Source organism: Salvelinus alpinus, chromosome 8, assembly GCF_045679555.1.
Source record: "Salvelinus alpinus chromosome 8, SLU_Salpinus.1, whole genome shotgun sequence".
NCBI lineage: Eukaryota > Metazoa > Chordata > Actinopteri > Salmoniformes > Salmonidae > Salvelinus > Salvelinus alpinus.
Window position 1 is genome coordinate 79,438,385 of NC_092093.1, and position 23,207 is coordinate 79,461,591.

Genomic DNA, 23,207 nt, shown 5'->3' on the forward strand with positions numbered 1-23,207 from the left:
ATTTTTGGCGTTAGAAAAAATATCTGGTGATTGCTAACTACCGTTTGAATAAGCTGGTAGCATAACACTAACAAATGGGTTTAAATTTACTGTAAAACTTTTACATTTAGCTGCTGTAATCTATATTACAGTACAGTCCTGTAAAGAGCAATGCATTATGGGGCCTCAATGGCATTCCGCTACACTGCTGCAAAATTACAGCAAATACAGTAAAGTACAATGTTGTTGGAAGCAAAATAATCTCTGGCTCATTAACACATTTTCAGCACCCATTAGTGAGAATGCTGTACCCCACAGACTATATTTACTGGATTTCAGTACCATCCTACTTAATACAGTACCATAATGTATTTTTGGACTCAAGAAATCTTTTCTTTCCAATCTACAGGAATTTTCTGATTTGGTACCACACAACAGCCTTTTGTGGATGCATGGTATTGTTGTTAAAGTTCTCTAATTAACACATTTTGGAGATATGCCTTATAAGACGCAATACTTCTTGCACCTGTTAGAGTACTGTACCAATATAATTGATTTGTGGTAGTAGTTCCCTAGAAATTAAATGTGTATAGGGAACAGATCAGAGTGCCAGCATGTCGCAAACCCTTAATTGGGGAGTTTTTAGCCTTGTACATTTGACCTGTTTGCCCTGTAGTCACTGTAGTCACTGCCTTTGTTTGTTTAGGCCTAGGGGAGTGCAAGTGATATAAAGTGATTTAAAAAGTGATATAAAAACACCAAATATTTTGGAGTACGCTGTAATATATAATTCCATATTCACTTTTAGCAATTGCTGTAGATTAATTAAAACGTAATTTAACAATAAAGTACTGTTATGCTATATATTTACTGCAGCACCCTTGAGTCAATCTAAGTAACATAATTAAAAAATCCCCATCAAAATCCGTCAGTTTAAGCTAGAGATATTTTTTGCAAGTGCTGCGTCTCAATCCACTGCATCTGCCTATGTTGGCCTTCCATATCTGCGGTAGTTGGCCGAGCTACAGCAGTGTTTGTCAGACCATGAGACACCCCGAAAATCAGTCTTCTCACGACGTCTGTAGTGTCCGAATGGTTTGGCATGCAAACTATTATGATAGACGTTTTTCTCTACGACCCCCACAAGGATCACGGGACTCGTCTGAAATCAGTAATGCTGATGTGCCAACTTCTGTCTGTAGCGTCCGAACTGTTTGAGCAACAGACTAACATATATTATGGGACTCATGACTTGTCTGAAGGTAATACATACAAACTAATGGAAGTATGTAGGTAGTTAAATATGTGGGTTAAAAATGTATCCAAAAACACAGTTACATCTTCAGCTTTTATGTATCTTAGATATAGGACAGACACATCAAAACCTTATTCCTTATGATTTCTTTTTTGACTGTGTTTTTTTGCCATTTATGAATGTGTTATTCAATGCATTTCTATGGGTGATAGTAGTAAAGGTCAAATTCTATATTTTATCAAATAGGCGACATGAATTGTAGTTCAGGCTGGTGAAATAAAGTAATGATGGACTGTCAATTCTATTTGCTTATTTGTGCTGTTCTTGCCATAATATGGACTTGGTCTTTTACCAAATATGGCTATCTTCTGTATACCACCCTTATCTTGTCACAACACAACTGATTGGCTCAAATGCCAATTAAGAATTCAGAAGCATTATGAAGGAAAGAAATATCACAAATTCCCTTTTAACAAGGCACACTTTTTAATTGAAATACATTCCAGGTGACAACCTCATGAAGCTGGTTGAGAGAATACCAAGCATGTGCAAAGCTGTCATCAAGGCAAAGGGTGGCTACTTTGAAGAATCTCAAATATAAAATATATTTAGATTTGTTTAACACTTTTTTGGTTACTACATGATTCCATATGTGTTATGTGTCCAAACTTTTAACTGGTACTATATTTAAACAATAGCCTAAATTAAGGCTAATTTTGGTGGCTGGCAATTAGGAGCTTCTGTATGTATCCTGCATGGGGGGGATGTGTGTGGCTTTTCCATTGTATTGGTCAAACTCTTACGCGCTCTATGCTTTTAAGGCCCATTTTAAAGAGATCAGTCTTGATATAGAAACATATTATTCACAATTTTGATGGGAAAAGTTTAAACATGCCCATTGTACCTTTTGCATACTAAAGGGAGGCAAAGAGATAAAGACAAATTTGTATGCAGCCTCCGCATCAGTTGGTGAGGGATTGCCTAGTTGTGATTACAAATTAGCCTCATAGGAATTCCTGAAGTCGTCGGGGCCCGAATTGATTTAATTAATTTACAACATAATATTAAGAATACAAAGAACAGTGGAACATTGACTAATTTGATAATTGATTATTTAATAGGAAACATAGCTAAGGACACAAATGTCTGACTGTCCCATTTAAACCAATGCTTTAAATATGCAAATATTTGATTGATTGTATGTATGACTTAGTTTTTTTGCATTTTCTTACCAAACGGTTTTACATTTCTAAATCATAATATCAGTCTATACTGTATATGATGTGCACATTTATTGTATAAGTTCCACAATGTCCTAGCAATAGAAAGACAAAATAACCTAAAGTTGAAGCATTTAGATGTGGGTGTGAGAATATTTTTTTTTGTTAGTTATTGGTTAGATTTGGCATGTGCAAGTTGAGGTCATTAGCTAGGTTTCTATCCAATTGGTGACAGATTTTCAAGTGAATATTCAAAAATGTGCATAAAACAATATGCACATTTTCCCACTAGAGATGTGCTTCCATCACATTGACTTAAGAGGATAATAATAGGCTGTGGGTGATGAGGTAGTGCACATAAAATGTTAAAATCAAATTGAACTCTACTGATGGTTTTGGCACGTGCGCTCCAGCCAACAGTGGGCAGATACAGTACTGGAGCTGCGAGCTGTTGGCGAAAGTGCATTTATAAACTGATGAGATTATTATGGATAAATGGCAGCCAAACATCAATGTTCATGTCACCAGAAAAAGTCCTTTGATATTTATTGGAAAGGAGCATCAAGTGCATCACCTTGCACTTTCACTACCCTGTGAAGTTCATCATAACTTTCAGTGCCTTCAGAACGTATTTATAGCCCTGGACTTATTCCAAATGTTGTTGTCTTACAGTCAATGTACAAAATGGCTTACAAACTGTAGATTCTCAACCACCTACACACAATACACCATCATGACAAAGTGAAAACAAGTTTTTAGAAATGTTTGCACATTTATTGAGAATGAAATAAAGAAATATCTCATTTACATAAGTATTTACACCCCTGAATCAGTACTTTGTAGAAGCACCTTTGGCAGCGATTACAGCTTTGAGTCTTTCTGGGTAAGTCTATAAGAGCTTTACTCACCTGGATTGTGCAACATTTACCCATTAGTCTTTTCAAAATGCTTCAAGCTCTGTCAAATTGGTTGTTGGTCATTGCTAGACAACCATTTTCAGATCTTGCCATAGATTTCAAGTGGATTTAAAGTTAAATATGTAATTTGCCCACTCACTGTCTTGTTGGTAAGCAACTCCAGTGTAAATTTGGCCTTGTGTTTTATGTTATTGTCCTGCTGAAAGGTGAATTTATCTCCCAGTGTCGGTTGGAAAGCAGACTGACCTAGGGTTTCCTCTAGGATTTTGCCTGTGCTTAGCTACATTACGTTTCTTTTTTTTATCCTGAAAAACTCCCCAGTGTTTAACGATTAGAAGCATACCCATAACACCACTATGCTTGAAAATATAGACAGTGCTACTTGGTAATTTGTTGTATTGCATTTGCCCCAAATAACACTTTGTATTCAGGACAAAAAACGAATTACTTCGTCACATTTTTTTCAGCATTACTTTAGTGCCTTTTTGCTACAATAACAGTGCCATGCTTCCTTCTTTTCACTCTGTCAATTAGGTTAGTATTGTGGAGTAGCTACAATGTTGTTGATCCATTCTCAGTTTTCTTCTATCACAGCCATTAAACTTTGTAACTGTTTTATAGTCTCAATTAGCCTCTTGGTGAAATCCCTGAGAGGTTTCCTTCCTATCCAGCAACTGAGTCAAGAAGGACACCTGTATTTCTATAGTGACTGGATGTATTGATGCACCATCCAAAGTGTAATAAATAACTTCACCATGCTCAAAATAATTTTTAAATGTCTGCTTTTTTCTACCGATAGGTGCCCTTCCATGCAAGGCATTGGAAAACCTCTCTGGTTTTTGTGGTTGAATCTGTGTTTAAACCCATTGAGGCCGGTAAGAAGGCGGGCAGGAAAAACATTTAAGAGAGTGGAATATAATAAGAGTACATATGGATTGCTGCAGAAGAATATTGAACATGACGAGAGTGGGGATGAATTAACTGCGTTGGCAAAGTTTCTGCCTCGTCCTGATGGTGATGAATATGTTTTTTTGCCCAGTCGGAGTGACATTTTTGGAGAAAATGGATCCTTGCCTTCTGACTGATCCATATGTGGTGTCGGGTTGAGTGGAAAAGAGGTCCGGGAACGTTTGGTCGATGAAAGGGACTCAAAGTGGAATCATGTAGATTTTTTGCATTTCTGCCGTCCAGAGGGAGTGTGTGCTCCACACCACGTGGCTGGGGACAAGAACTGTGACTTGCTTTCCTCTCCAGAGCAGGGTGCAGTTGAAAGGAATGATAACTGGAGAGGTGTTAAATGTTGAGGAGGGTCAACCGAAGTTGAAGATTCCTGGTGTCTGTGATGCCCTCTGTTTGGTGCAACGCAGACACAGTGGAGAGTGTGGTTAAACAGAGAAGACACTGTATGTACTACTGAGTTTTGATGCAGAGTTTTAACCAGATAAAGTCAAGTAAGGATGTCAAATCAAATCAAAATTCTAATGTTATTTGGTGTTTTGAATGAGAGTGTCCCCTCCTCCCAGCCTGCTGGCCTGGTGCAGGATCAGATAGGACCGAAGTAGTGGAAAAGTGATGAGTTTTTAATGGGTGTAGGGTTAGTTGGTAGGGCAATTTTTTCACAAAGTGTAATGAATTCCTACTACAGAATAGTAGGCTGATAGACTGCCAATACAGTACGTGGCGGCATTCACCTAAACTCAGCAAAAAAAGAAACGTCCTCTCACTGTCAACTGCGTTTATTTTCAGCAAATGTAACATGTGTAAATATTTGTATGAACATAACAAGATTCAACAACTGAGACATAAACTGAACAAGTTCCACACTCATGTGACTAACAGAAATTGAATAATGTGTCCCTGAACAAAGGGGGATCAAAATCAAAACTAACATTCACTATCTGGTGAGGCCACCAGCTGTATTAAGTACTGCAGTGCATCTCCTCCTCATGGACTGTACCAGATGTGCCAGTTCTTGCAGTGAGATGTTACCCCACTCTTCCACCAAGACACCTGCAAGTTGCCAGACATTTCATGGGGGAATGGCCCTAGCCTTCACCCTCCGATCCAACAGGTCCCAGACGTGCTCAATGGGATTGAGATCCGGGCTCTTCGCTGGCCATGGCAGAACACTGACATTCCTGTCTTGCAGGAAATCACGCAGAGAACGAGCAGTATGGCTGGTGGCATTGTCATGCTGGAGTGTCATGTCGGGATGAGCCTGCAGGAAGGATACCACATGAGGGAGGAGGATGTCTTCCCTGTAACGCACAGCATTGAGATTGTCTGCAATGACAACAAGCTCAGTTCGATGATTCTGTGACACACTGCCCCAGACCATGACGAACCCTTTACCTCCAAATTGATCCCGCTCCAGAGTACAGGCCTTGGTGTAACGCTCTTTCCTTCGACAATTAACGCGAATCCGACCATCACCCCTGGTGAGACAAAACGACGACTCGTAAGTGAAGGGCACTATTTGCCAGTCCTGTCTGGTCCAGCGACGGTGGGTTTGTGCCCATAGGTGCCGTTGTTGCCGGTGATGTCTGGTGAGGACCTGCCTTACAACAGGCCTACAAGCCCTCAGTCCAGCCTCTCAGCCTATTGCGGACAGTCTGAGCACTGATGGAGGGATTGTGAGATCCTCAGAGTCAGTAGAAAGGCCTCTTTAGTGTCCTACGTTTTCATAACTGTGACCTTAATTGCCTACCATAAGCTGTTAATGTCTTAATGACCGTTCCACAGGTGCATGTTCATTAATTGTTTATGGTTTATTAAACAAGCATGGGAAACAGTGTTTAAACACTTTACAATGAAGATCTGTGAAGTTATTTGGATTTTTACGAATGATCTTTGAAAGACAGGGTCCTGAAAAAGGGACGTTTCTTTTTTTGCTGAGTTTATATATATTTGTATGCGGACCACCATAATAAATAATAATAATAAGAAGAAAAGTGGTCACTGAATTGTTTGATGAGCATGAAAACTATGTAAACCATATGCCATGGCCATCTCAGACACCAGTTCTCAACCCAATTTAACACTTATGGGAGATTCTTGAACGGCGCCTGACAGAGTTTTCCACCACCATCAACAAAATATAAAATTATTTAATATCTCATGGAAGAATGGTATCGCATCCCTCCAGTAGTGTTCCAGATACTTGTAGAATCTATGCCAAGGCGCATTGAAGCTGCTCTGGCTCGTGGTGGCCCAACGCCCTAAGACGCTTTATGTTGGTGTTTTCTTCATTTTGGCAGTTACCTGTAGATATCATCATGATAAGTGCATCATCACCCCTTTGCAATGTTATGTCGGAGTCTTTCTGATACCATTGTGATGCTGAAATAGTGCAGTTAAATACTATGCTATTAGATAGAATACTTTATATCTTTATTCCAAATACTTGTATCATAAAGACTTTGATATAGTGACATCTTGACATGTATATCATGTGGGTTTGTATGAGACATACTTATTTCAATCTCAAGTATGCATGATTATTTGTTGCTGCAAACTTCCCGCAAGTTTGGCAAATTTACTATAAACTATATAATGTGCCATAAAATGTTGCCAGACGATTGAAAATGTTTGCCACTATTGGTGAATTTGCAGCAAAACATTGACAAAAATAATAGTTATTGCCACTAGAGGCAAACAGAGTGCCAGAGGTTTTTGTCTGGCAAAAAATTCTCTCAAGATTCTATTTAAATCTGTGGCAAACTTGTGGCAACAATACTTCTTGCCAGTAGTGGCAAACAGTTTACCAGAAGCCATTTCTGGTGAACACATGAGTTCCAAGAACAGTAACCGTTGACAATCAGTCAGGGGGAGAAGAAAAATCTGTTGGAAAATGGAAACCAAGCTAGCTAAAATACCCACCAGAGATGTCCGGTGAGTGTAACTTATTAAACTTCCTAATAAACTTGCAAATTGTGTATGCCAATTAAGGCCTGGTTAGCAATGTCATGTTTTGTGGGATAGTTTGAAACACATCAGTTTCAATCTGTCAGCACCAATGACTGTCTAGTTAGCTAGCTAGTGTCTAGAGCTTAGCTACTGGGTGTCAGGTTGCCTAGCTGACAGAGTGAAAAGTTGCTGATGTTCCCTTGAGCAAGGTGCTTAACCCTACTTTCTCTGGAAACACAAATGATTTTTTAAAAATCACAGTAATCGTTTTCTGTACACTAATGTTGTTTTTGTTTTGTGGTTTGTTAATGTTTCAGTGCATGCATTACAATGCAAGTGGAACTAACTATATTTCTGAGAATAGTGAAGGGCATTGATGGCCAAAATGTCATGATTTTAATTATAATTTGACAAATAAAGCATCAATATTTTAATTATGAGCGAGCTTTCCCCTATTCCTTCTAATTGACCAATAACTTAAATAATAATGGTTTAATTGTTCAATCTGAGACGGAGTACAGTACATTGCCTTTGTCAATCATCTGCTTTACCAGCAGTGAGCCTGAAGTGCTTAATTATGTGGATGGGATATAAACAAATTGAAAGCTGTTTAAAACTTCTCTAGGGTAGGGGGCAGCATTCAGAATTTTGGATGAAATGCATGCCCAAATTAAACTGCCGGCTTCTCGGGCCCAGAAGATATGATATGCATATAACTGGTAGATTTGGATAGAAAACCCTCTAAAATTTCCAAAACTGTTAAAATAGTGTCTGTGAGTATAACAGAACTGATTTGGCAGGCGAAAACCTGAGAATAATCCATTCAGGAAGTCGTTTTTTTTTGGTTTTGTAGTTTTCTATTCAATGCCATTACAGTATCCGTTGACTTAGGACTCAAATTGCAGTTTCTATGCCTTCCACTAGATGTCAACAGTCTTTAGAAATAGTTTCAGGCTTGTATTCTGAAAATGAGGAAGTAAGAGCAGTCTGAACGAGTCGACCCTAAAGTGTCACAGAGCTTTTTCATGTGCGAGACCGAGAGAGTGCCTTTCTTGTTTACCTTTTAAATTGACGACGTTATTGTCCGGTTGAAATATTATTGATTATTTATGCTAAAACCAACCTAATGATTGAATATAAACATCGTTTGACATGTTTCTATGAACTTTACGGATACAATTAGGATTTTTTTGTCTTCCTGTTTTGACTGCGTTTGAGCCTGTGGATTACTGAAGAAAACGAGCAAAGAAAACTGAGGTTTTTGGATATAAAGAGACTTTATCGAACAAAAGGAACATTTATTGAGTAAATGAATGTCTGCTGAGTGCAACCATATGAAGATCATCAAAGGTTAATTGTATCTCTATTTCTGACTTGTGTAACTGTTCTACTTGGCTGGTTACGGTTTGTAATGATTTGTCTAGTGGGCTATGTTCTCAAATAATTGTAAGGTATGCTTTCACCGTAAAGCATTTTTTTTTAAATCTGACACCGTGGTTGGATTCACAAGAAGTTAATCTTTAAACCTATGTAAAATATGTTTTGTTTTCTGAATTTTTATAATGAGTATTTCAGTATTTGAATTTGGCACCCAGCAGTTTCACTGGCTGTTGAAGAGGTGGGACGCTGACGTCTCACGTACCCAAGAGAGGTTAAAGTAATTTTGTTCAACACTTGAGGAGAAATCTTGCAACTCTTCATGACTCATGCATAATAATATACTTTTAAAAGCCAAAATGGTATGTGAATGGTACTTTTTTTCATTAAATGTGCTATGAATAGACTGTTAAAAGCTTTTCCAAAACAACATCTCTATAGTTGTGCTTTTCATAAAAGAACAGCATTTTGGAAACGGTAACATAAATGACACATTAGACAACCAGAATTGAATTGCTTTATAATAGGTTATAAAACACAATCATTAATGGATCATGGGTTAGCGTCCCAAATGGCAGCCTATTCCTTATTTAGTGCACTACTTTTGACCATAGCCCTATGGAATAGTGTGCCATTTGGGTCACACCCTGTGACTCATCAGCCCCACAGCAGTGATGTCAACAACTTCATAAGTCATTTATCACTCAATCACCTCCTTATTAAAACCACAACTAATCCCCTCATTTCAAATTCAACAGTGATATACACACCAATTCATATTGAATCATCTCCAAATCTGATGCAACCATCTAGGCATATACCTCAATACCATTAGTACATCGTTATGTTTGTGTAAAGGCTAAAGGAAAGTTTAATAGCTTTGATGAGGTCAGAACAAGAAAATATGAATTGATTGACCCTTCAAACCTCACCTCCCAAACCTCTATATGGTAGATTTTATATTTAAAGTTTGAGGCTTCCCCTACCCTTTAGACACACGCACAGACACACACACATACAGACACACACCCTGCTGCAGTAGGAATGGAAACCCTGGGTACCTACCAACCTCCGAGGCCATCACAGTAATGTTGTGCCACGGCATGTCTTCCCGGTCCAGACTCTGGGTAGTCTTTATAACGCCGCTGTCCATGTCAATGTTAAAATACTTATCTCCGTGTTCACTGAGGTTGATGAAATACCTATTTTGAGAAAGGAGGAAGTAGAGGATAGTTTAAAAACGCATTAATACCGTTTCTGCACAGTCTCATAAAAATGTCATGCAGACCTGTGGAAATGGGAAATGCATCACGATGCAAAAACAAATTACCCTTGAAGGGTTGATGTCAAATGTATCCCTGTGTGCTGTGGAGTCTACGGTCCACAGTTTACAGTACAGTGGGTGTGCATCCCAAATTGCACCCTATTCCCTATTTAGTGCGCTACTTTTGACTAGGGCCCATAGGACTAGGGCTCACTGCAAGATCAGGACCCATAGGACTGCGTCAATCTAAGTATCATAATAAAAAACATCCCCATCAAAATATGTCAGTTTAAGCTACAGATTTCAGTTTTTATTTGCATGGGCTGTGTCTCAATCTGCTTATGTCCGCCTTCCGCATCTGCGGTTGAAGATGGCCGAGCTACAGCAGTGCAGTGATGTAAAGTACTTAACCCTTGTGTAGTCTTAACATTCTGTATACTCCCCACGTCCTAAGGGTAAAAAATGACCCGCCTTCACTAAACCCCTAAAATAAAGCAGCTTAATTGAATTTTAAACCCCAAATCTATTTTGCATGAAGAAACAACCTGTCATTCAACACAAACCTTGTGAATATCTGGGTTTTCCCTCTTCACAATGCAGAAAGACTGCATTTAGTCAGTGGACACAACTTGTTTTTATTACAACACACCTGTCATAATTGTTTTATTTACTAAAGTAGAGGTTTATTATTATTATTGCTAAAGATACTGCATAGGTGTAAACATACATTTTTTTAGCAAGAGATAGCTCTTGTATAGCCTAAGAAAGTTGAAGAAATGTGAAGAAAGTAGTTTTGAATGCATTTTATTGGAAGAAAGCAATAACAGTCTTGAACTTTTTTGGCAACATAGTGATATATTCTTATATTCTGTACAATGAAGAATTCAACTACAAAATACTAGTCTTCTCCCATTTTTTTTAACCATTGCCACCACCCACAAGGTGTATAAACAACAACAATAAATAAGAATAAAATAAGATAATAGATAAAAACAAAAATGTGAAGAACATAAATCAATCAACTTTAATTAGCACATGTAGGACAGTATGCAAGTGTGTGTTCATGGACTTTGCAGATGTATTTCTCACATGTGCAGGACATAGTATTTGTTTTACAGTCCTTCTTTGGGGGGAAAATTGGCATATCCTCCTCTTGCCTGCCACAACTGCAGCCTCAGGTGGATCAGGACAAGATTCAACAGCTTTCACAAGTGCTGCAGAGGCTGCTGTGCGGGGGATGCGCTCCCTTCTTTGAATGCGTGGGGTTACAAGTGCCTTTCCCAGCTGCCTCAGGAACACCCTCCTCTTGTTCAGGTTATCAGGCATCCAGGTAGGGTAGATCTTGTTCCATATTACGAAGGCATTGTATGAAGACAAATTAATGATGTTATGGAAGATGACCAGGGACCAGCGGGCAGTCATCCTCCTGCAGCTGTAAGTTCCAGTCACCTTGTCCAGGTTGTCCACGCCTCCTTTGTTGTGGTTGTAGTCCAGGATGACGGCTGGCTTCCTGTCCTCATGATCACTGATCTCAGTCATTTTGTGCGGTGTGCTCAGGAGCGCCACATTCTTGTTCCTCTTCGGGAGGTAAGAAACTAGAGTGGTAATGGGGGTGAAGGCAAACTTTGTTGAGAAGGAGTCTCTCCCCCTTGTTGCGAGGAGTGCAGGGGAAGTTCAGGCTTGTTCTTTCTAACTCTGCCAACCGTGGTGATCTTCCTCTTCAGGAGCTGCTGACTGAGTTTGATCAGTAGCACACATAATCTAAAATTCTCATTGTATGTGTGTGTGTCTTTGTGGTTTTTGTGGTGTATAAATGATTTTATAACTGCCGGGTCAAAAATGACTCTGAGACAATCTTTGTACCCTGGTGGTGTACAGCTTTTATGGAAATATGAACAAAGGCAATGTTTCGCTTTTTCTAATGTTGGGGTCCCTCAAATTTCAAGTTGAAAAATGATCATGTCGGGGGTTTTCTCTGTGTAAGGTTCTGTATTTATTTTCTTCGTCAACCTTGTGTTCTGTTTCATTGTGTTCTTGAACGTAGCCCTGTTTCATTGTGTTATTGAACGTAGCCCTGTCTTTCAGTTGTGTTCATTGATTTCACCTGTGTTAGTTACTCATCTGGTCTCATCAGCTCCTTATTTAGTTCAGTTCATTCTGTTTGTGCCTTTGTGAGGTATTGCCAATTTTGACTCTACTAAGCCTTTTCCTAGCTCGTTTGTGAGAACCAGTTATAGCCTTCAGTCCTAGTTTGATTCATCTGCCTGTTTGCCTACCTGTGTATGACCATTGCCTGCCCTTGACCACGATTCCTGCGTTTTGCGAAGGCAAAATAAACACCTGCCGCACGCTGCGCGTGAATATACATCTTTTTCTCCCTGAGTATTCCCTACAGAATACCTCACATAAAACCGGAATGGATTTAGGGGAGCTACAGCGGCGCATAACCCAGCAAGAGAAGCGCATGGAGGAAATCTGCCATCTTCTCCGCCAGCCTATCCCTATTCCTCCGGTGCCAGGTATCGTAACCCATAGCCCTCCTTCATTCATACCCATGCATGGAAAATATGAGGGATCACCTGGGAAATGTCAGGGTTTTCTGATGCAATGCAGCAAATACATTGAGCACAACCCCACTAACTTCGCCACCGACAAGAGCAGAGTGGATGTTGTTGTGTCTCTACTCACAGGCAAAGCCCTGGATTGGGCCACTGCCATATAGACTGCCAACAGCACAGAACTCGGATCCAAGACCCATTTCCACACCCTCTTCAAAGAGGTATTCGATCACTATCCTTCCGGTCGTCCTATAGGACACCTCCTCATAGAACTTCAACAAGGACGCAATTCAGCTGCCGAGTGTGCCCTCGAGTTCCACACCATGGCTGGAGGGAGTGGATGGAGTGAGGCTGCTTTACTTACCGTCTACCGAAGAGTGCTCAATAGGGAACTTCAGGCGGAGCTGGCCTGTAGAGGTGACCTTCAGGATTTATATCAATACATTCATTTGTCCATCTCCATCGACCACCTCATTGCCGACCGCCGAAGAACTAAGAACTCTGCCACCCAGGAACCCGAAACCTTCTCTTTCCATGATTTATTCATCATCCTGTCCGAGTCTTCCAGAGCCCATGCAGTTGGGCCATGCTCCTCTCCCGTGTATCGAATGTCAAAGGCGGATCCAAAAAGGGCTCTGCCTATACTGTGGAGGGAAAGATCATCTACTCAGCCATTGCCCTGTTCGCCCCCCACGGAGAGATGAGAAGGGTCCCTCCGCTGCCATGCAGGTAGGCGTGTCCTTATTTCTAAATATCTCCCAGAAGCAATTCGGCCATCCCAGTATTGATAACCGTGAAGAAGGTTACTAAGTACGTAGAGGGCTTGATAGATTCGGGAGCAGCAGGTAATTTTATCGATCACCAGCTAGTACAAGAGCTTGACAATGATCTAACACCTGTCACCGCTCTTTCTCCCTTAAGGATTAACACCCTGAACGGGCAGCCATTGGGCACGGGCTTCATTACGCACCTGACAAAGAGTGTCACCCTCCAGATTGGAGTCTTCCACACTGAAACTCTTCAACTCATGGAACTCTCCTCCCCCAAACAGCCACTCATCCTCAGACACCCATGGTTTTGTCGTCACAACCCTGCTATCTCGTGGCAACAAGGTGAACTACTGTCCTGGTCTTCTACCTGCGTCACCAGTTGTCTCAGCCTACCCTGCAGAGCCACTACCATTGAGGACTCTGCCTCTGCAGTGCCACCCACCATACCATCTGAATACGACCAGTACAGCAATGTCTTCAGCCAAATCAAGGTCTCCACTCTGCCACCACATTGCCCAGGGGACTGTGCTATTGACTTACGCCCTGGAGTGTCCCCACCGAAGGGCCGTGTTTACCACCTATCTATCCCGGAAGATGAGGCAATGGAGAATTACATTGATGAATCACTAAAACAGTTTCATTTGTCCTTCTTCTTCCCCAGGTTCTTCTTCATTGGTAAAAAGGACAGTGGTCTCCGTCCATGTATTGATTACCGTTCCCTGAATGACATCACAGTAAAGAACCATTTCCCTCTTCCTCTGATCCCAGCGACCCTTGAACAAGTGGGCTGCGCCAACATCTATACAAAACTCGACCTGCGAAGTGCATATAACCTTATCCGTAAAGGTGACAAATGGAAGATGGCCTTTATCACCACACGAGGGCACTACGAATACCTGGTCATGCCCTACGGCCTTACTAACGCCCCCGCCGTCTTCCAATCCTTCATGAACAAGGTTTTCCAGGATATAATCAACTGCTTTCTCATTGTCTACATTGATGATATCCTGATTTACTCCCACTCCCTGAAGGAACACATACAGCATGTGCAAAAGGTTCTTCAACGGCTCCTTGACCATAACCTTTACGTGAAGACTGAAAAGAGCACCTTCCATGTAACCTCTGTAAACTTCCTCAGTTTCGTATGGACACCTGGAGGGGTCAGCATGGATGAGAACAAAGTCACCGAGAACAACGTCACCAAACCCACCACCGTTAAGGAACTCCGACATTTCATTGGGTTCTCCAACTACTATCGCCGGTTCATTCGGAACGTCAATTCTACTGCCGCTCCCCTCACCAGCCAAAAGACCCGGACCCTTCAATGGACTGATAGCACCCTGACTGCTTTCAACAACTTGAATCGCCTCTTCACCTCAGCTCCTGTCCTTCGTCAACCTGATCCGACCCTTCCTTTCACCCTGGAGGTGGATGCCTTCGAAGTGGGATTAGGAGCCATACTCTCTCTGAATATATCAGAGGGGCCAAGAAGTTAAACTCCAGACAAGCCCGCTGGGCTCTCTTCTTCACCCGTTTCCATTTTTATGTTACTTACATCCCTGGAAAGAAAAATATAAAAGCTGATGCTCTCTCCCGCCAGTTTGACCTTCTGTCCAGTAACTCAGACCCTACACCCATTCTTCCATCCTCATGCATTATGGGACCGGTACAGTGGGAGGTTCACTCTTCCATACAAGAAGCCCTAAACTCAGACCCGGCTCCTCCTGAGACACCAGCTGGGAAGAATTACATACCAGCAGCTGTTTGCCCCAACTGATGCAATGGTGTCACACGTCCTTGGGGTCAGGACATCCAGGCATTACATGAACCACCGAACTTCTAGCCCGTAAGTTGTGGTGGTACTGTAAGGTTCTGTATATATTTTCTTAGTCAACCTTGTGTTCTGTTTCGTTGTGTTCTTGTACGTAGCCCTGTTTCATTGTGTTCTTGAACGTAGCCCTGTATCTTTGTGTTCTTGAACGTAGCCCTGTCTTTCAGTTGTGTTCATTGATTTCACCTGTGTTAGTTACTCACCTGGTCTCATCAGCTCCTTATTTAGTTCAGTTCGTTCTGTTTGTGCCTTTGTGAGGTATTGTTCATTTTAACTACTAAGCCTTTTCCTAGCTCGTTTGTGAGAACCAGTTAGAGCCTTCAGTCCTAGTTTTGATTCACCTGCCTGTTTGCCTTCCTGTGTATGACCATTACCTGCCTGTGACTATGATTCCTGCCTTCTGTGAAGGCGAAATAAACACCTGCCATGTTTTGCGCGTGAATCTACACTTTTTTTCTCCCTGAGTATTCATTGCACTCTGTTTTGACCCTTAAGACATCACAAGGGTTAAGTATACTTTAAAGTACTATTCAATTTTTGTGGGGGTATCTGTACTGTACTATTTCGTTTTTTTAATTTTATTTTTACTCCACTACATTCCTAAAATTAATTGTAGTTTTTACTCCATACATTCTCCCTGACTGCCAAAAGTAGTCATTACATTTTGAACGCATAGAAGGACAGGAAAATGGTCCAATTCACCCACTTATCAAGAGAAAATCCCTGGTCATCTCTACTGACTCTGATCTGGCAGACTCAGCAAACACAAATGCTTTGTTATAAATTATTTCTGAGGTTTGGAGTGTGCCCCTGACTATCCATATTGAAAAAAATATATATAATAATTAAATCATGCCATCTGGTTTGCTTAATATAAGGAATTGGAAATAATTTATACTTTTACTTTTGATACTTAGTAAGTATATTTAAAACGAAATACTTTTACTCAAGTATTATTTTACTGGGTGCCTTCCACTTTTTTACTTGAGTCATGTTATATTAAGGTATTTTTACTCAATATGACGAATGGCAACTTTTTCATTATTTTTCAAACTACAGTGGTGTTTGTTAGACCTCGAGACATCCCGGAAATCGGTATTTCCATGAAAACGTCTGTAGCGTCCGAATGGTTTGGCCCACAAACTAATATGGCCACTCTAAGCTCTCTGTTTTGCTCTACAACCCCCATGGATCTCGTTCGAAGGTAACCCATACAAATGAATGGAAGTATGGAGGTAGTTTTGTTGCAACACAAATCAGGGGTTAAATGTGTATCCAAAAAACAAACATTTCCTGAGCTTTCTTATATCTCCTCGATACAGGACAGACACTTCAAAACCATATTCATTATGATTTTTTTTTTTTACTGTATTTTACTGCCATTTATGAATGTGTTATTCAATCCATTTCTATCGGCAAAAGTAGTTTTACATTTTACATTTTATTAATTTAGCAGATGCTCTTATCCAGAGTGAGTGGATACATTTTCATACCTTTTTCGTAGTAAATAAATTCAATATTTTATCAAATTATATATATTTGTATATTTATAATTAAAGGGGTCCTAAAATGTAAAATCAAATAGCTATATACTGCATGTTAAGACCATTTTAAAACAATTCCATATGTTAGCCTATATTCAGCTTGTTTCCTTAAGATTTTTATTATGTATGAAATGAACACTGAATGTGTGGTTGGTAATTTATCTTTTAATGAACCATTTGCACGTCTAATTTAGTCTTGGTTCTTAGAACTAATATACATTGGCATGGAAAGAAAGTAACTAATAGCAAGATGGAGAGAGGGGAAAGACAATAAAGCAAAGGATTGTATTCATTTGCTATAATTAATTAATTCTCGTAAGCGTAGCTTGCTTACAACTGTAGAAGGCACACTCGGCAGAAATGCTGTCATGGTTTATTAAACGCTCATGTTTACAAGTGCACAAAGACTGAAAGAGAGATTTTAACAGCAAGGTTCAAGCGTTTGGTGATTACATGGGAGGAATCCAAAACAGAATGGGCGTTTTCATGATCATGTGATTCCATAAAACGTCTAAATAGTGAAATGTTTTTAAGTGTGATATTTTGACAGCACAAAAATGCCTAAACACAACCTCATATCATATCAATTGCTTGGTGTGGTGGGTTTTGCATTAGTCTATAAGGTAACTGAATACGATGGCAAAAGTTACACTCTCCTGGTAAACTGAAATCCTCCAACAAAGTGTGCCTGCCAATTATTCACATGTCAGTGTCCTGAGTTGGAGGACATTCGCTAATGACCTATACTCCTTATAGGGTTCAAGTAAGTCCAGAATTGGGCAGGTTACTTTATAAATGTAATCTTTACAGGTTCTAGTTAACTGTCCAAAATTGTAATCAGTAACGTAACTTTTGGATTACCAAAACTCAGTAATTTAATCTGATTACTTTCAGTTACTTTCTGAATGCTTTCCCCTTAAAGAGATTCTCCAGTACTTCTGTATACTTTTTTGCCAGTTGTTCTGAAAGTAGCACTCACGAGACAAAAGTGGTCCCCGAAAATTGCCTACTACCTCATATTTGCACCACGTCATTGCTCTCTCTCTCTCTCTCTCTCTCTCTCTCTCTCTCTCTCTCTCTCTCTCTCTCTCAGTTTGCTGTGTGTGCATCTTACTAGCTGTGACTCAAATGGCGAGGGGCTGAGGCTCATTGGCTCGAACTCGAATTGCTAGGGGGGCTGGCCCACGTATGGGAAAATGTAGGAAAAATGGCGCCAAACAGCTTCCATGAAACAGTTGCTTTCAAACTAGGAATTTCGTGTCTAATTGAGGTAAAACAGTAATTCTGCTCATAGATTATATGCATGTATGAACTACATATTGAAACATCAAGCCCAAAGAGGGAGGCTTAAAAAATGCTTATTATTCACCAAAATTCCAGAGCATGTCTTTAAGAGGCATTAGAAGACTAAAAGGATCAATCAAACGCATTTGGTGTGTCATCAGTGGTCTCTGACTTGTGGTGAAACAAATGTAAACGTGTGAATTTTTTTCACTGCTGAATTAAATGTCATTGAGAAAACTGAAAGGTGTCATAATGTATTTTTTGCAAACATATTTTATAAATGTAAAACCCCTTTCATTGCAATATAGATCCATTTTTTATGGTTCTTTATATAACCTTTATGGAGAATGGTTCTATAAAGAATGATTATTTATAGATCCTTTCAAAGAACCATACAGGTTTTTAATATTATGGGAAGCCATATTATATTCTTAAAATTCCATAGGTGTTATTATTGGGTTAGGTGACAAGTTGAATCAAGTGAGCTTCATCTGGAACAGCTGCAGTTCCCTGAGGAGAGAATTGAAAACCATTGATTGATTTAGTCAACCGTTCTCAATTGTTCTCAATTGACTCAAAGTCTTTTACAAGACACTGTCACTGGCCATAGTATAGAATGGCATAAAACAACGTGTTAGATGAACTGGAATGACACTCACTCCCGGTTGCCCAAAAAGAGCCGCCCCAAAATATTCTAATGAGCTGCCTCCCTTACATTTTAATTATGACTAAACGAGCAAAGAACCCTTTGGTGAACTGTAAAGAACCATCAAAGAACTCAAAAGGTTAATTTTAGTCATTATGATTCCACATAGAACCATCACCCTTCCCGAAGAACCCTTGAGGAACCCTCATATTTTAGTGTGTACAGTTAGTTTTTTTGTAATCAGATAACTCTCCAACCCTGAGTCATACATAAGGCTTTATTAAAAATATGTTAGTGCTATTACAGAAGACCATTTACAGTGCACTACGAGTGTGACACAGGTTATTGTTAACTGTTATGGAGTTGCTAGAGAACTCTCATCGTGGAGGTGTCAGATCAGACAGCACCTTGGTCCTCAGAGGGACTTGAAGATGTTGCTGTGATGATTATGACTCACCACCTTGTTCGGCAATTAAAATGTGTCAATAACAAATGGACCTGAAACGATCTTTAAAAAAATCGAACTACTGGCCTTATTTCTTCGTATCTCGAGGGAACATAAATGATACATGAGGCAAAAGCAGCATCAGCGATCAGAGAGAGAGAGAGACTGCTATCTGTCCCCAACAGCAAACCGTCAACCACCAACTCAAGGAATATTATTTTGTGGCATTTTTCTTTTTCTCAGTTCAAATGGATTTTTTTCAAACCTTTCCCATTGTCTCTTCCATTCTGGTGGTGAACAGTGAGACAGAGAGCTCTACGAATTAGATGAGGGGGGGGGGGTATCCCACCAGGACCCTTTCATATGTAGATTTCCTTTTGTTTAACACAAATCCCTTTCAAATCTCTTAAACTGCTGATTCACAATAAGAATCTTGTTTAAAAAATGTCAGACTCCGTCAGCTTCTCTATCACTCCTTGAAAATGTATTATAGACACATCTTTCTTCATAAAGGGTCTGGCTAGCCAGCCTGTCTTTTGCAGACATGACGGAAAGAGATATGGCCACAATAACATGTGAAGGGACTGCGGTTCAGTGCCTAATACAGTTGAGGAATTCCCATATGTACAGAGTGGTGTTTCACCAAACCAAGATCTTATATCATGTAATAGGGACTATTAGATTGCAATCTATTGGGGTATGGATAATATACTGTATCTGATATGAGGTTATGACACAATTCCCTCTTCATTTCTTGGAATGTGAACATGAATACAAGGTTTGTATAGACTGAATGGCCCAGAGCTTTTAGACATGATAACTGGAGCCCATGCCGTGCAAACTAGGAAAGCTGATTCCTATTAGGACACTTGAAGGGTTGTATGTTTTTTAAAATCAGGTTAATATTACCATATCTTTGCACGTGAGCAAACATGCATATTATGTGTTGTCTACTAGAGCCCATTTGCTGCTTTTACATGGAGTGGACACATGATTAGCCTAGTTCTGGATCCTGTACTACCCAGGCTTAGGGATGAGGTGATGCAGACAGAGAATAGATTGTCTCCAAGCTCTTACCTGACAGGACTGTTTTTGCTGTCCGGATCCCGGGCTGTTACAGCCCCCACCTCTGTACCAATATGAGCGTTTTCATAAACATCCATGATGTAATAATCCATAGAGAATACAGGGGGCTCGTCCACATCTCCCACAGTGATCTTTAGGGTGGCAGTGTCTTTGAAAGGACCAAGGTAGGAAAAACGAGGTTCCACGTGGGTATTCACTCCTTCAATGTGAAGGGTGTAGGTCTTCTTCCTCTCATAGTTCAGTGGCTGTATGTCCAGGAAAAAGGCACCAGGAAAACATGCAGGATTAGGAACATACTTCATTCCACTTGTGTACCATGTAATTACAATGCAAGTAGCCTACTAAAGTACTATGTTACAACATGTTAACCCAATGCGTCTCACAGCAACGCCAGCATGTTTTAAACATTGTGTGTTTGCGGTGTCTACAGACTTCTGGGTTGTACCATTGGGTTAGTCCTATGTCTTCTGTATCAATAGATATCAACCATTCGTATGTGTGATTCATGGGGGCTGAGTTAGAGCGGTGTTTGTGAGACCGAATGGTTTGAGGTTTAAACTATTAGCTCTATCGATGAAAAGCTGAGATGCTCACGAACACGCACATGGAACATTTGCTCTATGACGCTCACAAGCTATAGAAGTGTTGTTACAAGGTAAGTGGTTCTTCTACAAAGAAGATCATTAGAAATCCCATGGCATATTGTCAATAATACTGTAATAAGCTCACATGGTTGCTGTCACAAACTCCACACAATTGTCACTGACTAGTTGCATATTAATTTCACAGCGAGCAAACAATTTCTGTACAGCATTCATATGAATTCATTTTTATCAGGTTTTTGCTCTGGCAAAACATTTTTATTGACATTTGTAAAATGGAATGGAAAAACACTTAAGTGTGAGGCCAAATACAGGGGCTGGACATGCAGATAAATGAAAGTCAGATAAATGAAAAGCCAATCTTTGCTGGGGTCTCGGGAGAGATAGGGTTAATACAGCTGTTCCCAAACTAGGGTACGCAACCCCAAGTTTCCAAGACCACAGTGTTCTCCATCATTGGGAAATGGAAAAAGTATGGAACTACTCAGACTCTGCATAGAGCTGGCCGTCCTACCAAACTGAGCAAACGGGCAAGGAGGACGTTGGTCAGAAAGGTGACCAAGAACCCAATCACTAGTGACAGAAATACGGAGTTCCTTTGCTGAGATGGGAGAACCTGCCAGAAGGACAACAAACTCTACAGCAGCGGTTCGCAAACTAGGGTTCGCGATCCCATGTGGGTTCGTGTAATATGAAAATGGAGTAGCTGGAGAATTTCTCCAAAACAATAAATAATAATCATAATCATAATAAATATATACATATATAAATATATACATACATACATACATATATACACATACATATATCCTACCAGCAAGACATTAGAAACTGTAATATCTTATGTTTCACCAAGTCGTGGCTGAAAGATGACATGCATAACATACAGCTGGCTTGTTATATACTGTACTGGCAGGATAGAACAGTAGCCTCTGGAAGACAAGGGGTGGCGGTCTATGTATATTTGTAAACAACAGCTGTTGCACGATATCTAAGGAATGCTCAAGGTTAAATGAGTCAGGTTTGTAGGCCTCCTTGCTTGCAGACACTTTTTCAGTTCTGTCCTACACCCCCGTGCTTCATGGTTGGGATGGTGTTTTCGGCTTGCAAGCCTCCCCTTTTTTCCTCCAAACATAACGATGGTCATTATGGCAAAACAGTTCTGTTTTTGTTTCATCAGACCAGAGGACTTTTCTCCAAAAAGTAACAACTTTGTCCCCATGTCCAGTTGCAGACCGTAGTCTGGCTTTTTTATGGCGGTTATGGAGCAGTGGCTTCTTCCTTGCTGAGCGCCTTTTCAGCTTAGGTCGATATAAGACTCGTTTTACTGCGGATATACAGTGGGGAGAACAAGTATTTGATACACTGCCGATTTTGCAGGTTTTCCTACTTACAAAGCATGTAAAGGTCTGTAATTTTTATCATAGGTACACTTCAACTGTGAGAGACGGAATCTAAAACAAAAATCCAGAAAATCACATTGTATGATTTTTAAGTAATTAATTTGCATTTAATTGCATGACAACAACGATGAGACAGCCTATAGGGAGGAGGTCAGAGACCTGACCGTGTGGTGCAAGGACAACAACCTCTCCCTCAACGTGATCAAGACAAAGGAGATGATTGTGGACCTACAGGAAAAGGAAGATCGAGAACGCCCCCATTCTCATCGACGGGGGGGCGTGTAGTGAAGCAGGTTGAGAGCTTCAAGTTCCTTGGCGTTCACATCACCAACAAACTATGGTACAAGCACACCAAGACAGTTGTGAAGAGGGCACAACAAAACCTATTCCCCCTCAGGAGACTGGAAATATTTGGCATGGTCCTCAGATCCTCAAAATGTTCTACAGCTGCACCATCGAGAGCATGCTGACGGGTTGCATCAGTGCCTGGTATGGCAACTGCTCGGCCTCCGACCGCAAGGCACTACAGAGGGCAGTGCGTACGGCCCAGTACATCACCAAGCTTCTTGCCATCCAGGACCTCTACACCAGGCGGTGTCAGAGGAAGGCCCTAAAAATTGTCAAAGACTCCAGCCACCCTAGTCATAGACTGTTCTCTCTGCTACCGCATGGCAAGTGGTACCGGAGCACCAAGTCTAGGTCCAAGAGGCGTCTAAACAGCTTCTACCTCTAATCCATAAGACTCCTGAACATCTAATCAAATGGCTACCCAGACTATTTGCATTTCCCCCCTCTTTTACGGTGCTGCTACTCTCTGTTATTATCTATGCATAGTCACTTTAATAACTCTACCTACATGTAGATACTACCTCAATTACCTCAACTAACCGGTACCCCCGCACATTGACTCTGTACCGGTGCCCCCTGTATATAGCCTCGCTATTGTTATTTTACTGCTGCTCTTTATTTATATGTTACTTTTATTTTTTTTGTATTTTTCATAAAACTGTATTGTTTGTTAAAACTTCTTAAGGCTGAAAAGTGTGCCCAAAGTAAACTGCCTGCTTCTCAGGCCCAGAAGCTAGGATATGCATATTATTAGTAGATTTTGATAGAAAAC

The 23,207-nt window shown here is 40.5% G+C and overlaps 1 protein-coding gene across 2 annotated transcripts in view; it reads right to left on the reverse strand.

Annotated features, from left to right (window-relative positions):
* LOC139583760 (cadherin-18-like) overlaps positions 1-23,207 on the reverse strand; it is a 379,939-nt gene that overhangs the window by 38,804 nt on the left and 317,928 nt on the right. For both annotated transcript variants that reach the window (XM_071415200.1, XM_071415199.1), the window contains 2 exons: positions 20,074-20,327; positions 9,720-9,856 (listed from right to left, as the gene is read on the reverse strand). In XM_071415200.1, coding sequence (XP_071271301.1) covers positions 9,720-9,856; positions 20,074-20,327 — 391 coding nt within the window. The remainder of the gene's footprint in view (positions 1-9,719; positions 9,857-20,073; positions 20,328-23,207) is intronic.